The 13,028-nt window shown below is 40.5% G+C and overlaps 1 protein-coding gene across 2 annotated transcripts in view; it reads left to right on the forward strand.

Moving 5' to 3' along the window:
• Positions 1-13,028, forward strand: part of UBAP1 (ubiquitin associated protein 1) — a 33,818-nt gene that overhangs the window by 7,603 nt on the left and 13,187 nt on the right. For both annotated transcript variants that reach the window (XM_069001392.1, XM_069001394.1), the window contains exon 2: positions 9,887-9,927. In XM_069001392.1, coding sequence (XP_068857493.1) covers positions 9,894-9,927 — 34 coding nt within the window. In that variant the 5' untranslated portion in view covers positions 9,887-9,893. The remainder of the gene's footprint in view (positions 1-9,886; positions 9,928-13,028) is intronic.

Below are 13,028 nucleotides of genomic sequence, written 5' to 3' on the forward strand. Positions count from 1 at the left end.
TGAGGGCAATTCCAGTTTCACTTCACTGCTCAAAGGTAATTTTTTACTCTTCTATGCTAGACAAGCTTGCTGAAGGCAACTTACCTTTCTGTGTTCCAAATTACTTCAGTTTCAGAAGTATACCCACTGTGGGTACCACCAGTTTGCTGAGCTGTTGAAGTGTCTGCTGCTGTTTTCATATACAGAGCATTTATTTTTTTGATAGCTGGTAATGATGCTCCTATTACTATGTGTTTTTAAAGGGCAGAACATCATCTTTATAGCAGTTCCAGCCTCCTTTAAAGTTAACAAGCCAGTGCAAGAAATAATTAAGAAGTTACTATTCACTTTAAATCAGTTTCCTGCTCTTGATGCTCTGTTATGCACCAGTTCCATGTTAATTAAAACAAGTGAAGTTTTTTCATCTTAAAACATGACTTCTAGTAGTGAATTTAATTTGGTGTTGTCTACCCATAGTATTTCCCATCTAGGTCATCTTTTTAATGCAATCATTCAGTCCTGTTTGGACTGAGTGAGAAAACTTCAAAGCAGGATTGACTGGTACTATGCCTAGAGATGAAACAAGATTGGTTCTTAGGCATTACTGCAATGGGACCATTTGCTTGATACATTTTTTAATGTTAGTTTGACTTCTTTGTTCTGCTGAGTTGGTCAGGTAAGCAGTATGTCCCTGCTGAGGCCTCAGCTCAGTGAATGTAACACAGTAGCTGAAGTGAGTGTTCATCTTGAAAGAGTGATAAGGGTTTGTTTTTTTCCGGTCTTTGAGTTTCATCCTTCAGTGCAGCAAAACTTGGCATTTTTTCAGATGTTTACTTCTGTCTATGCTTATTTTCTTGTCTCAGTCTTGATAAGATGGGTTGGATGAAGACAGATGCCTAAATAGGAGTGACTAGGAGTGACACATGAATTAAGGACAGAATGAGTTGGTGTTGGAAGCTGAGGCTGTACCAGTGACATGTTGGTGTGTTGAAGAAAATGCATAAACCCCAGAAAAAGTGAAATAAGGTTGTGAAGAATGTCACACCTGTGGCATCTAAGATGTAGTTCAGGTTTCTCACATTAGCACTTGTCAAAGCAAAGGCAAGCCAAGCCCCATGAGGTATGTTTGAGAATCAGTGAGATTTAAGATAGTGTGGGTTTGTTGTCACTTCACAAAAGAGTGTTTTGGAGACCACACTTTTCCAGGTATCCTGTTACCTCCTAGTTGCTTCAAGAGTATGAAGTGTTTAGGGCTTTTCCTTCCATGTATCTCAAAGTGTATATTTGGAGAAAGATTAATTTATGGTGAATTGGAGTGTTTCTTGGAAAATAGCAACACTGAAAGATGAAACTGAAAAGAGGGAAGATTGAGATTGAACATAAGGAAGAAATGAGGGTGGTGAGGACCTGAACAGGTTGCCCTGGGAAGTTGTAGGTAGCTCATCCCTGGAGGTGTTCCAGGCCAGGCTGGATGGGGCTTTGAGTAACCTGGTCAAAAAAGATACCCTTGGCTATGTGACAGGATGTGTGGACTAGATGATCTTTGAAGGTTCGTCCCTTCCAACCCAAAACGTTCCATGATGGAATGAAGTGAGTTTGCAGGGAATTTATATTCTTAGAATGTGGCTCTTTTAGTTGAGAAAAATGAAATGTTTTAGTGGGAAACAGGGACATCAGATGACAGCAATAGTTCAGCAGTTCTAACCACATGATGGGAGAGATCCTGTCGGGAGTGGGAGAAGGCTGTTGTTGGCCTGATGTGTATTGAAACTGCTTGGGCTGAGTGTGCAATCAGGGTATGAAACAGTGGCTCCCACACCGAATATCAAGGTTTCAGCCTGCTTGCTGCAGGGCAGGCAGGGTTGTTTGGAGGTGGCATAGTTAATGTAACAGGTTATTTTTTCTATCAGTGCCACACTGAATTTTGCAAGGAAAATATTAAGTGTGTGTTGAGAGTGGGTAGTGCATGTGACCCAAGTATAAAAGGAAAAATTGATGCATCTCTACTAGTATAACAGTGTTCTCATTATTCTAGTACAGTGCAAGAGGCGCATATTTTGGCTGACATCCAGTACATGGAATAGCAAGTGATGTTTGACCTGCTGGCAGATTTTATTTTTCCATTTAAAAACTTTTGTCCAAGTTGATATCTTGATAGATTTTTTTTGTCTGCTTTGTTAAAGTAATTCAGTAAGTGTTATTATTTCACAAAATTTATAACCAAAACTATAATTATAAACAAATGCTATCATTTCTCTTCTGAGCTTTTACAGGGAAAAGATGACAACCTTAAGGCTTTCTTTGAAATGGATTTTTTACATAGTCATTTAATTGTTGTAATGTTTTTAAATGCATTAAGTTTTGGTTAATAAATAAATAAATATTGAAAATCAATGAATACAAATTGCTTTCTGTACCAAAATAGTTTGAGTTTTTGTGTTGGTATTTGGGAGTAGGTCCTGGTATGGTCAACAGAGCTGAACTTGTTTCTAAGTAATACCAGATCAGCTACCTGTTATCTCTCTTGGTTAAAGAGCGTAAGAACAAAAAGCTTGAAACTGCACAGATGCTGTTATTTTTGAATTAAAAAGGGGGTGTTGTGATTAATGGATTAAAAGCTGTTTTACTCTGTTGTGCTGACAGCATTTTGAGAGTGTCTCTCTAGCTCTCAGTCATAACTGGGACAAGTCTGAAGTATTAATAATACTCAAGTACTTCAGAATCAGCCTGTTACATATTAAAGTACCATTGCAACAAATAGAGCATCATTTTAATTAGTTTGGGATATTCTCGGTTCCAGGCATACATTCTAAATGTGCAGGATATTCCTCTGCTTTTTCATGCATTATTACCAAAAGAACAGAGTAAGTAGGCTATTTTATTGTTGAAACTAGCAATTAGCAGTCTCTCTCACTCAAGAAGGGTTGTGTTGAAATATTAGCTTTATTCTAAAATGCTGTGATTAACAAGAAAAGTTAATGCATATGCCTGGCTCCAGTTAGTGCTAAGATTGCTTAGAGAAATATGACTCTTTTGTAGTAGTATGAAATCTTATGGTAATTAAGATGAAGTAGCTAAATTTGTTGATAGTTACCAGATGCTTACCATCTGACTGTTTCAAACTCTCAAAACTAGTATGTATTTCCTATCCAAACTTCAGATACAGGAAAATAGCAGTTAAAAACAGTTGCTCTGCTCATCAAATTTGGGACTTGTTTCATTACTGCATTGAGATTATTATACCCGCCCTCATTGCTGGTATGAGTCCTGGGTCATCTTTTTCACTCTTTTCCTAGAATGTGGGAATTGCATGGCACATTTATATTTTTTGCTGTGATTTATCTCTCAAATTTGTCTTGGATCTTTTGTGCCTCAAGGAGGGGAAGTTAGTGCTCCATTTCTAGTTTACCATTCTTTATTTTTCAGTGGTACTGCACTTTGTAGATTAGTGAAGCTGACCTTGAAGTAAAAAAAAAAAAGCAGCAAACACATCTTTCTCTGAGCTGTTCTGTTTACATGATCTTTAAATAACTTAAATAAAAATCACTAAACTGCGCACTAAAATCTTCATCTGCTCTTGAAGCTGATAGAACCTGCACTGTGCCCAAGTTTCCAGAGTTTGGAAGTCAGTCCAGCCTTAGATGTTTGTTGCAGATGGTTTTCTCTTGCAACAGGACTGAGTTTTCTGGAAAGAGTCCTTTTTAAAAAGGTCACCCATTTGCTACCACAGTTAAATGTGAATTTAGAATAGGTGCATCTTCCATGCTGTTGTTTGGCGTGTCAGTGTCTGGCCAAAGGAAAAGCTTGTCCTGATCTGCTTTGACCACAGGGCTGCCTGTGAGTACTTTTCTGTTTCCTTGTGCTGTTGCCTGTGAAACTTGTATTTCTAGAGGTTTATGTGGTATATAAACTTCAACTGCATTGGAAACCTGTATGGCTGGTAAGTCACTGAGTGACTAAAAAATTGGTATGTTAGCGTACTTCATTTCCACAGCCATTGTAGAGTTGTTCCTGATTTCTGGGCGAAGTGTATGTTTCAAATACACAATCAGGATCTTAAAGGAGGAATAGAGCTGTCTGTTATCAATTATGAACCTTAAAACCTTAACCAGTATGTGCTTGTAACAAGTGCAGCATCTTTAATGAACAAAGTGGGACATGACATGAGGATAACTGGAACTGCAGGTGTCTGATGTTAGTGTTGTGAATCCATGTGGAATGACAGAGATGCCATGCCTCTCTGACAGCATGTGGAAGCCACCAACAGAGAGGTCCTGAAGCAGAAGGGTAATGGCCCACTATATCATGTTAAGCAATGGCGCAGTTTGAAGAATCAGTGTCTCCTGATGTTTATCACTGCTAGGAAAATGCAATCAAACATCCTCATGAAAAGCCTCATAAGGCATGTTGTGACCATCATTAGTGTTGTCTTGTAATCCAGTGATGTGATCTGCACACAGTCTTGCTCTTCAAGGTCTTTCCTCCCTGTCCTTCCTACTCATGTATTTGAAAAATGCTTTAGAAAGTGCCATTTTATTTGTGCTTGTACTTCTGCCCCTCAGTCATCACACTAGTAATAACAAACTGCATTAGTTTGATGTTATAGGCTGTTCTTCAGAGCTCTCATCACAGCTGATGGGACTGTTGATCCATGGGATATGTATGCAGCAGGGATACCTCACACTTTCTTCCCTCAGCCCCCTGTTGTCAGTGTAAGCCCTACTCTGAATGGTTAAATGTAGGATGACCACTTGTATTTGTATCCCATAAAATGAAGACATCATTAGATTTGTTTTAACCGGTGTCCCTTGAAAACTGGATAGCAACTCCATAAGACTGTTGACTTCAAGGAGGGTTTGGTTTGTTCTTGTCAATCTCAAAACTGACCAAGAACCTGAAGTGCTACCACAGTCCAGAAGATAAGGTAAATTAAGAGGAATTACTGCAGATAAAGTTAGAACTTACTTTTCTGCTAGGACTAGTGAAAGAGATGTTTTTTTCTTTCCTTTGTGGGTTTTTGGTTTGGGGGTGTTGGGTTTTTTTTATTTGGTTTTTTGTTTGTTTGTTTGTTTTATTGTTGTTTTGGGGTTTTGGGGGGGGGGGGGGGGGGGGAGGTTTTGTGGGCATGTAGTTGCAACATGTCACATGTAGTTTTACAGCTTTATCCAAAGAGTCCAAAGAGCTGTTACCAGTGACTCAACATCATTGTGCTTTATTGTGAGGGGAGTACCTCCATGTGCTCTTGTTTGCAGAACTCTTACAGGTGCAAAGCAGAAGCAGTTGCTGTAAGTTTTGGGGTGATGCAATCTATTTGGATACTGCAGTAAATGAGCATGGAATCTGTTTTGTACTGTAGTGAACTGATCAGCTTTTTGCTGAGAGAAGTTGTAAGAGATCTGAGCTGTGTAGCAGTGGTTGAAGACGCTAGAAGTAGTAGATGGGAAGCTTTGATATGAGAAACTTAACTTTTGTCTTAGCAGCAGACACTGTTGACTTCTATTTTTGCTGTTTGAGGCTGTGTATAGAATCTTGATGTTGGTTATAGCCCTTCACTTGAACTGAAACAAGTAGCTACAGTGAAAACTGAAAACACTGTCTAAATTTTGAACACCTGTGACCATTAGAAATCAATCACTTGAATCAAAGTGATTTTCACTTTTTTCTTTACTGTAAAATCAGTAGTAGCTCATGAATGTAATATAGGCAGGAAAAAATTATTACTTTTTCAGCCTTTTGTTTTTATAGTCTTCAGACTGGTGCATCCTTAGTAGTGTGTAGACTACACAATGTGTATTAGCAGGTAAAATGGAATTGCAAGATCAGGTCTCTTTCTCTGGAAATCATAGATGTGCTGATTTGATTATGGTTGATAATTCGAGGCATTTTAGTTTCCTTTCACCCATAAGTCATTCATTTTTCATTTAGCTGAATTTTAGGTGGGAGTTACTTCAGGGAATTGACATGGTTTGGAATCTAGACATGTTTGCACCCCAGACTCAGGAATATAGCAGCTAGAGTCCAGTTCTTCTTGGCAAATAGTTAAATTAGTTTGAATTATCATAAATAAAGCAATTACAGGTATCCTTAGTAGTAGGATGCTTCCTAGTTGTCTACTAAGAACTCCTTCAGAAGAAAAAGAATGAAGATATAAACTTAAGGGAAAGTAGAAGAAACATTGAAATAATACCAATAAAACACCCCAACTTCCCAGAAGGTCCTCATGAGTCAGTGTTCATAATAATTTTTTTGTTCTCTTCTCTTGATGAGACTCTCCCTTTGGCATTGCTTTCCTGCACCAAGTCATGTTTTTCTGTGTTCTCCTTGTCTGTCACACAACTAAATGTCATTCAGGTTTAAGTGATGACATGCTCAGCGAATTGCCATCGTCACTTCTGTCTCTTCAAGCTGTTCCAGCTTGTCACCTCTCTGTGCCAGTTGTTACTGTCATCAGTTTTGCCTTGCCACTTCTGTTTCTGCATCTTTGTGTTGTTGCTTGTTGTTGTGCTTGTTTCCCTATCCCCCATCCCCTTCTGTCACGATCACTCTGAAGTCCTCTGCCCTCATCCTGGGCTCTGCTATGCCATGTTCCTCTGACTGGCTGGTTTTAAGAATGCTGACCCACTGCCTCAGTGTTACTAAGTGAAAAATGATACAAATGGGAATAGAAGAGTTCACATCAGGTTGCTTCAGCTCCTTATGACTTTTAGGCCCTTGTAGTCCTGATCTTGTCTGTGGAGAGTTGGCCAGAACCAAGAATGAGGGACTGAGGCTAGGGAGGTCTTGGTTTATAGAAGAGAGCTTGTAGGAGGTGGTAAGAACACCCTGTAATACTATGCAACTAACTGGTTCCTCTAGAGAAGGAAGGGTGTTGAAGAAGTTTGTACGTCCTTTGTCAATTTACAATGTGCAGTAATGTGTCAGGCCAAAATCTGTGCCACCATGTGCTGTTACCACCAATGCCCTTCAGCATCTTTTTCTGGAGTCTGGAGATCAAAGGGGACAGTGGTAGGGCTGTGCTTGTCCGTCATCTAGTTTGGAATAAAGCTTTGGAAGCAGTCCAAAGTTCAAATTAAATTTCAAAATGAGTGGTAACAAAAGTAACCAGACCTTTAGTGCACAGTGTTACGTAATGCCCAGAATCATAGTAACAACATGACTAACCACCTAACTGGATTCAAATACTGTTTTCCCAACCAGGACGACACATCAACAGCAACATGCTTCTAACAGTGGTCCCTGAACAGCCTGTCAAATCTGATTAGGCACAAGACTCTATTTTGATTAAACCTTCATTGGGAAAGGGGTGATGAAATGTGGCTGGCAGCCTGTTCTCTTGTTAACTGTGTATGGTGCTTAACAGTTTTGTTTGCTGACAAGTGCCTTCTGAAGTAATGGTGTCTTAGTAAGTGCACACCCAGAGTGCATCAGCAAGAGCCTGTGTGATATAAACTCAAATGCTACCCGAATCTGAAGTGACTGGCTCTGGAAATGATCCATTTGATGACTAGCTTGCTGCTGATGTGCCTTAGCTAGTTCTGTAGTTAAGTAAGGTGTTGTATGTGGCAGAGGAATTATTTTTCCACTGCACCTTGGAGTTAATGCAGACACCAGGTCAGCATGAGGATTTTATTACAGGATTGGCATCAAAAGCAAGATACATATTGCTTATGTGGGGTATTTTGACACTGAGACTTTATGCAGCTACAGAGTGATAGGCTACTGCAAAACTCCCTGGAAGCTGGATGCGCAGTTTTGGCTTGTTGGGATTTATGCATTGCCACTCACATCTCTGGAGAAGTAACCTCTAGTAACTTGTGCTGCCTTGAGAAAACCCCCTTATCAAGTTAAGTTGGCAAAGTGAGGAGGTTACTTCCTCTAATCAGAAGTTTTGTAAATCCTATAAAAAGGTACTACTTGCTTTTCAGTCTGAGGTAGTAACTAGATAAAAGAACTTGGAGAAATTAAAAGAAGTGTGTAGAGACTTTGTCCCAAGTTCAGTGGATAGTGGGCAGTGCTTGCACACAGTGCCACACAGCCTCCTGTGACAAAGAGGACAGGTGAGGATGTGAAGGCTGTATGATTTTACATGTCACCTGGCTTTTTCAATAACAACAAATCCGGTTGATGTCTTAATTGCTACCCTCACATAGAGGAACTAGCAACACAGCAGCGTGTCTGCCAGCGAGACCTGGGTCTGAAAGCGCAGCTATTTCATGTGCTGTTGTCTGTAGTCTGGGCACTGGGACCAGTAAGGCTCATTCAGCTCCAGTGGTTGACATGCAGCTCTACTGGGTGGTCTGGTGGCTTTGCCCTTGACATCCTTCCTCGGATGGCAGGCTTGGCACTGTTTCAGCTCCTTTTCTTTCTGTCTTTGAAGCCTTAATGGTTTGTTGGCTTCTGAGAACCAGGTGCCAGAACCAGTTTTCTGGCTTAGTGGAGTAGTTTCAGCACTGCTGAGAGAGGTTGGTGAGTTATGAAGAGAACCTAACAAACACCAAGCAGGATGACACACAGCTTTTATGTGCAGTGTGCACCTGGACTTGCCCAGCATGACTCACTTCCCCATGGCCCAGCATCTGCTCACCATGTTTCACAAGTCTCGTTGCACCCAGGTGATATTTGTCCAGCTTTGGCTTTAGCTTTGTGTTGGATTCCCAGTAGCCAGGGCTGGTTCACCTGTTGATTTCAACATAATGTTGAAAGGGTCTTTGCACTGCAAAAAGGACTTTCCTAGAGTACTTGAAACTGGCTCTTCTTGTCCCCAGTCCTGTCAGCAGCAGCAAGGAGGAAATAGCTAAGCTGTCTGTGTAATCCTCACCTTCCTTTAATATGTAACATTTTGCAGTTGGAATCTGCAATGGAAACAGTGAGCCCAAGCATCTTTGACTGGGGAATGATGGGTGTGAATGTTAGATCTGCCCTGTGTTGTTGTACTCTGCTGCCTGTGGGGATGTACCAGAGGCCTCCATGGTTTTGAAGAACAGCTGTTGGGCATTTCAGTATGTGAGCTGGAGGACTTCGGAGACAAAGGGCAGCTCTGAGTTTTTGTCATGCATAATGTCACAAGGAGCACTTACAAATAAATTCAGTCACTCAAGGAATTATGCTGTGGTGTCTTGAGAAAGACCTTGTGATGTACTTCTTGCAAAAAACCCATGTTATTGAATGTACCATAAGCATCCTGGAGCAGGGTTTTAGCTGACAGCTAATTCTGTCTTGAACAACTCTTTTTGTGAGGCAGGCCTAGTTAAAAACTGGCTAGGCACTTCTGTGTTTAACATCTTGGCCATGCAGGATTTGCATCCAAATTCTAAATGTTGTGGGCAGTAGATGAGGCCTGTTATTAGTTTCTTGTGTATATTCAAAACATCTTCCTCATGGTACCATTTATTGTGTACCTGTTTTATGCCTTGCCCAGGTGTCTAGACAAGTGCCATGCTGGCTAACTGGCTGCGTACTCACTATGGTAGTATTCCTTTTTAGAGCAGCAGGGATTAAACTGAAGAGGATCAGTGTGGTATTTCCAGTAGGAAGAGCTATTCTTAATGCCAGGGGAGGCAGGGTGTGCTACATGGGGCCTCTGAGTGCTGTGATCTGTAACTCTTTTGTCTTCCTGATTACCCTGGTTGTGTCTTGGCTGTTCGCTGTTTTGGTTTTTCGGTGGGGGCTTCCCCCCCCCCCCCCCCTTGTTTATTGTGCTATTTCAATTGGCAGCCCCTGGGCTAAGTTATTTGTCTGTGCAATTGGTTTCAAGGCTAAAAAATACATTTGCTTATCTGTCTTGGGAACAGGCATGTCAGGTGTCTGCATTGTGTTCCATAACCTAGAGATAAGACTCTGGAACTGCATAGACTTACTCTGTGCTACATATACCAAGTTGTTCAAGCTGTTCTAAAATGTTTTTCAGGTTCTAAATGGCTTCTAAGAAGTTGGGATCCGACTCTCATGGTAAGTGAAATTTGTCATCCTTGTCTTTTCAACAGGATGAATCCTACTATTGCTGCTGACTAGTATCTTAGCCTAGACAGTCCATAGAGACTAATCTGTTTAGCCTCTGAGTAGCTTTTTGTTAGGAATGAAGTGCCTTGGCTTCCTTCTTGCATAGTTGCTTGCTGATGCTGTGTTTGCCTGTTCTCTGATTAAACTGAAAATCTGTCTCTGGCTGTTCCCTCTTCCTTCATGGCGGAATAACACATTCCCCTTCCCCAACAAATTCCCCTTCAAAATCAAAGTCGAACTGCTCTGGTGTTTGCTGAAGTGGACACTAGATCTGTAGCATCTTCCTGTGGAAGTCACATGAGAAGTTGAATTGAAAGTGCAACTTTTAATATAACATTGAATTGTGCTTCATTTTTGCTCAGCCATGAATTTGTCTCCTAAATTGGACTAAATCTGGTTCAGAAGGCAAGTGAAGAAGAGATTCTATTTTTCTGTCATCTACATATGAGATGCATAAAGTCATGCAGGTGATTGGTATCATAAAAGTTATTTGCCTGTAATGTCCTTATTTTTTAGAGAATGGGGTGTAATTTGAGTGTAATTAATATTACTGTGGAATATGCAGTTTGTTGTATGCAATGTGGCTTCCTCAAATCAGTAATCATGACTTTTCAGGCTATCAAAACTTCTGCTTTTAGAAATTCAGCCTTGATCTTTCTGGATAATTTTTCCAATAAAAGGGTCCTGAGGAATTCTGTTTTTTCTGGAGCTTTTTGTTCAGTCTTGTAAGTGTAAAGTTGAAGGACGAAGTAAGAAATGTCTCACTTAAATACATGGTTAAAGATTAATAAAAATAGCCTACCAAAACTTCATTTTCAGATGGTCTCCTCTTTTGCTGTGGTCCAGTGACCCTGCTGCAAGACAACTATTTTCTTCATTTGATAGCTGCCAGCTCTTTAACAGTTGCTCCTGTGTCTATAAATGGTCTCTATGAACACTCCAATATGCTTGTCTTTCATGTCTGTTTTTATTTCTCTCCTTGCCTAACCAGACTAGCAAAGGCACTGCTCAGAGCTAGAATTCAGCATGTCTTAAATTATTTCCCAGAACAATATGGTGTGGTGGAACATGCTCCTGGCTTCAACATAACAAGATCCAAACAAATGGTGCTGTGCGCTGCTTGGTTAACTTGTCTACTCCTTTGTGTACCTCTGTTCCTAATCACACTGTCAGAGTACTGTTTCTTAGGAGTAGTGGAACAATTCTGTTGTCTTAATTATATCTTAAGAGATCAGCAGGGCAGTTGTTTCAGTCTTCTCCAGGGTTAAGAGTAATCTCACTAAGTGAGTTTTGGTTTAGAGCATCCGTCCCAATGGCTGCCTTCAGCTCTGTGTCTCTGGCAGGCTGATGAACTTGGTCAATATAGTTGATGTATCTCTTGTGATTGTTGTTGAGCTGCTTATTAGAGGTCAGAGGGCTGTCACTGAATCACAGAATGGCTGAGACTGGCAAGGACATCTGCAGATTGTCATGTCCAAACCCTCTGCTCAGGCAGGGTCACCTCTAGAGCAGGTTGCTCAGGACTGTGGTCAAATGGAGATGAAGATGGGAACACAAGGTAGGAGTGGAGAGAAAGGAACCCCTTTTCCTGTGTGGGTTATGCCAAGTGTTGTGCTTCAATATTTCCATTGTATTATTGCTGTCACTATACAATTTCAAATTTTTTAACCCTTGATTTCTGAGAATTACAGCAACTAAGTTCCACATGGTGTCAAAACTGCTCCCCATTCATAACTCATAACTGTTTTGTTTTTTTTTTTCTGAAGTGCTTCCATTTTGCTGCCAAACTGAAGGACACTTCTATGAGTTACACTGGAGAGAAATCTTACTCGTGTAGTATATTGTGCCAGGAATGTAGTACAGAGCACAGTGTCAGAGACCAGGCTGACAAGTATGTTTTTGCCAGGCCTAATCTCAGAAATTACTCAGTATGCTTTTATCTGATACAAGGATGAAGTGGCTAACAGCCTTACTAAATAACAGTTTGGTAAAAACTTAAATTGTTTCAATTGAATATGTGACTGTTTTAATGTCTTTCATAATATTTATGCAGGTTTTTCTTACTGCTTTAGAATGTGCTGTTTAAAATAATTTGCACTCTTTACTCCTCAGTATGTTCAGTGTGATCTGTTTACAAAAAGAAAAGGTTTCTTGGCTCTCTGGATAAGATTTCAGCTTCACCAAGCTAGTACTTTTCTGATTGGGCTGGAACAAACTGAATGCTAAGTGTTTTGCCTCAGACTTTTTGCCATCAAATGCCCTAAACCATTTGATGTATTTTAAATATGTGCTTATGGGCTTTTTCTCATAGTTATATTCACAGTGAGGTTATAGCAGGAATTGTTATTTAAAAATCAGTTTACTGGGGAGAAACTAGGAAGTTTTTATTCCTTAGTCAAGCTTCTGGGGTTAAGCTGGCAGCTGTCAATATAGGTAGTCTAGGTGTGTTTAGTTTTTTTTATTTGCTGTGTAAAACAAGAGTGTTGGTATGTAAACACCAAAGTTTGTGCTTGTAGCCTCTGTGGCTGGTATCTACTTCAGGTGTAGGTGTTCAAGGGAAAGTGTCCACTACATATTGTCAATAGGTCTAATAAGACAAGTATTGGCAAGCTGAGCAATTTGGGCTCGGAGATCCATGTGGAGAGGTAATGTTGCTGTGCTTGGATCATCTGGCTTGGAGCAGGACTTGTGCCAGTGGGACTTAGCAGGATGTGGTAGCAGCAATCAGCAGATCTGGTTGTCTCTGACCTGGCCATGATTTGCTGCTCTGGGTGCAGAGGCTGCCACAGCTGTTACTTCTGTATGAGCAAACGCTTTGGCATATCGGGCTCTCAAATTGTCAGGTCAAGTACAATTTGGATGCTGTATTGCAAATAGTAGTAGTGTTGGTCAGTGAGGTGCTGTCTGCATGCTGGGCTGTGCAATGCTTGAATGTGTGATTCCCAGTAAGGATCACTGAAAATACTATTGTATTCTGCCTGGAGCATTTTTTTTTCATCTGGGATGTGGAGGTGGGATGTAGGTTGTTCATCCTGATGGTTTCAAAGTAT

This window comes from Aphelocoma coerulescens (assembly GCF_041296385.1).
Source record: "Aphelocoma coerulescens isolate FSJ_1873_10779 chromosome Z unlocalized genomic scaffold, UR_Acoe_1.0 ChrZ, whole genome shotgun sequence".
NCBI classification, from domain to species: Eukaryota; Metazoa; Chordata; class Aves; order Passeriformes; family Corvidae; genus Aphelocoma; species Aphelocoma coerulescens.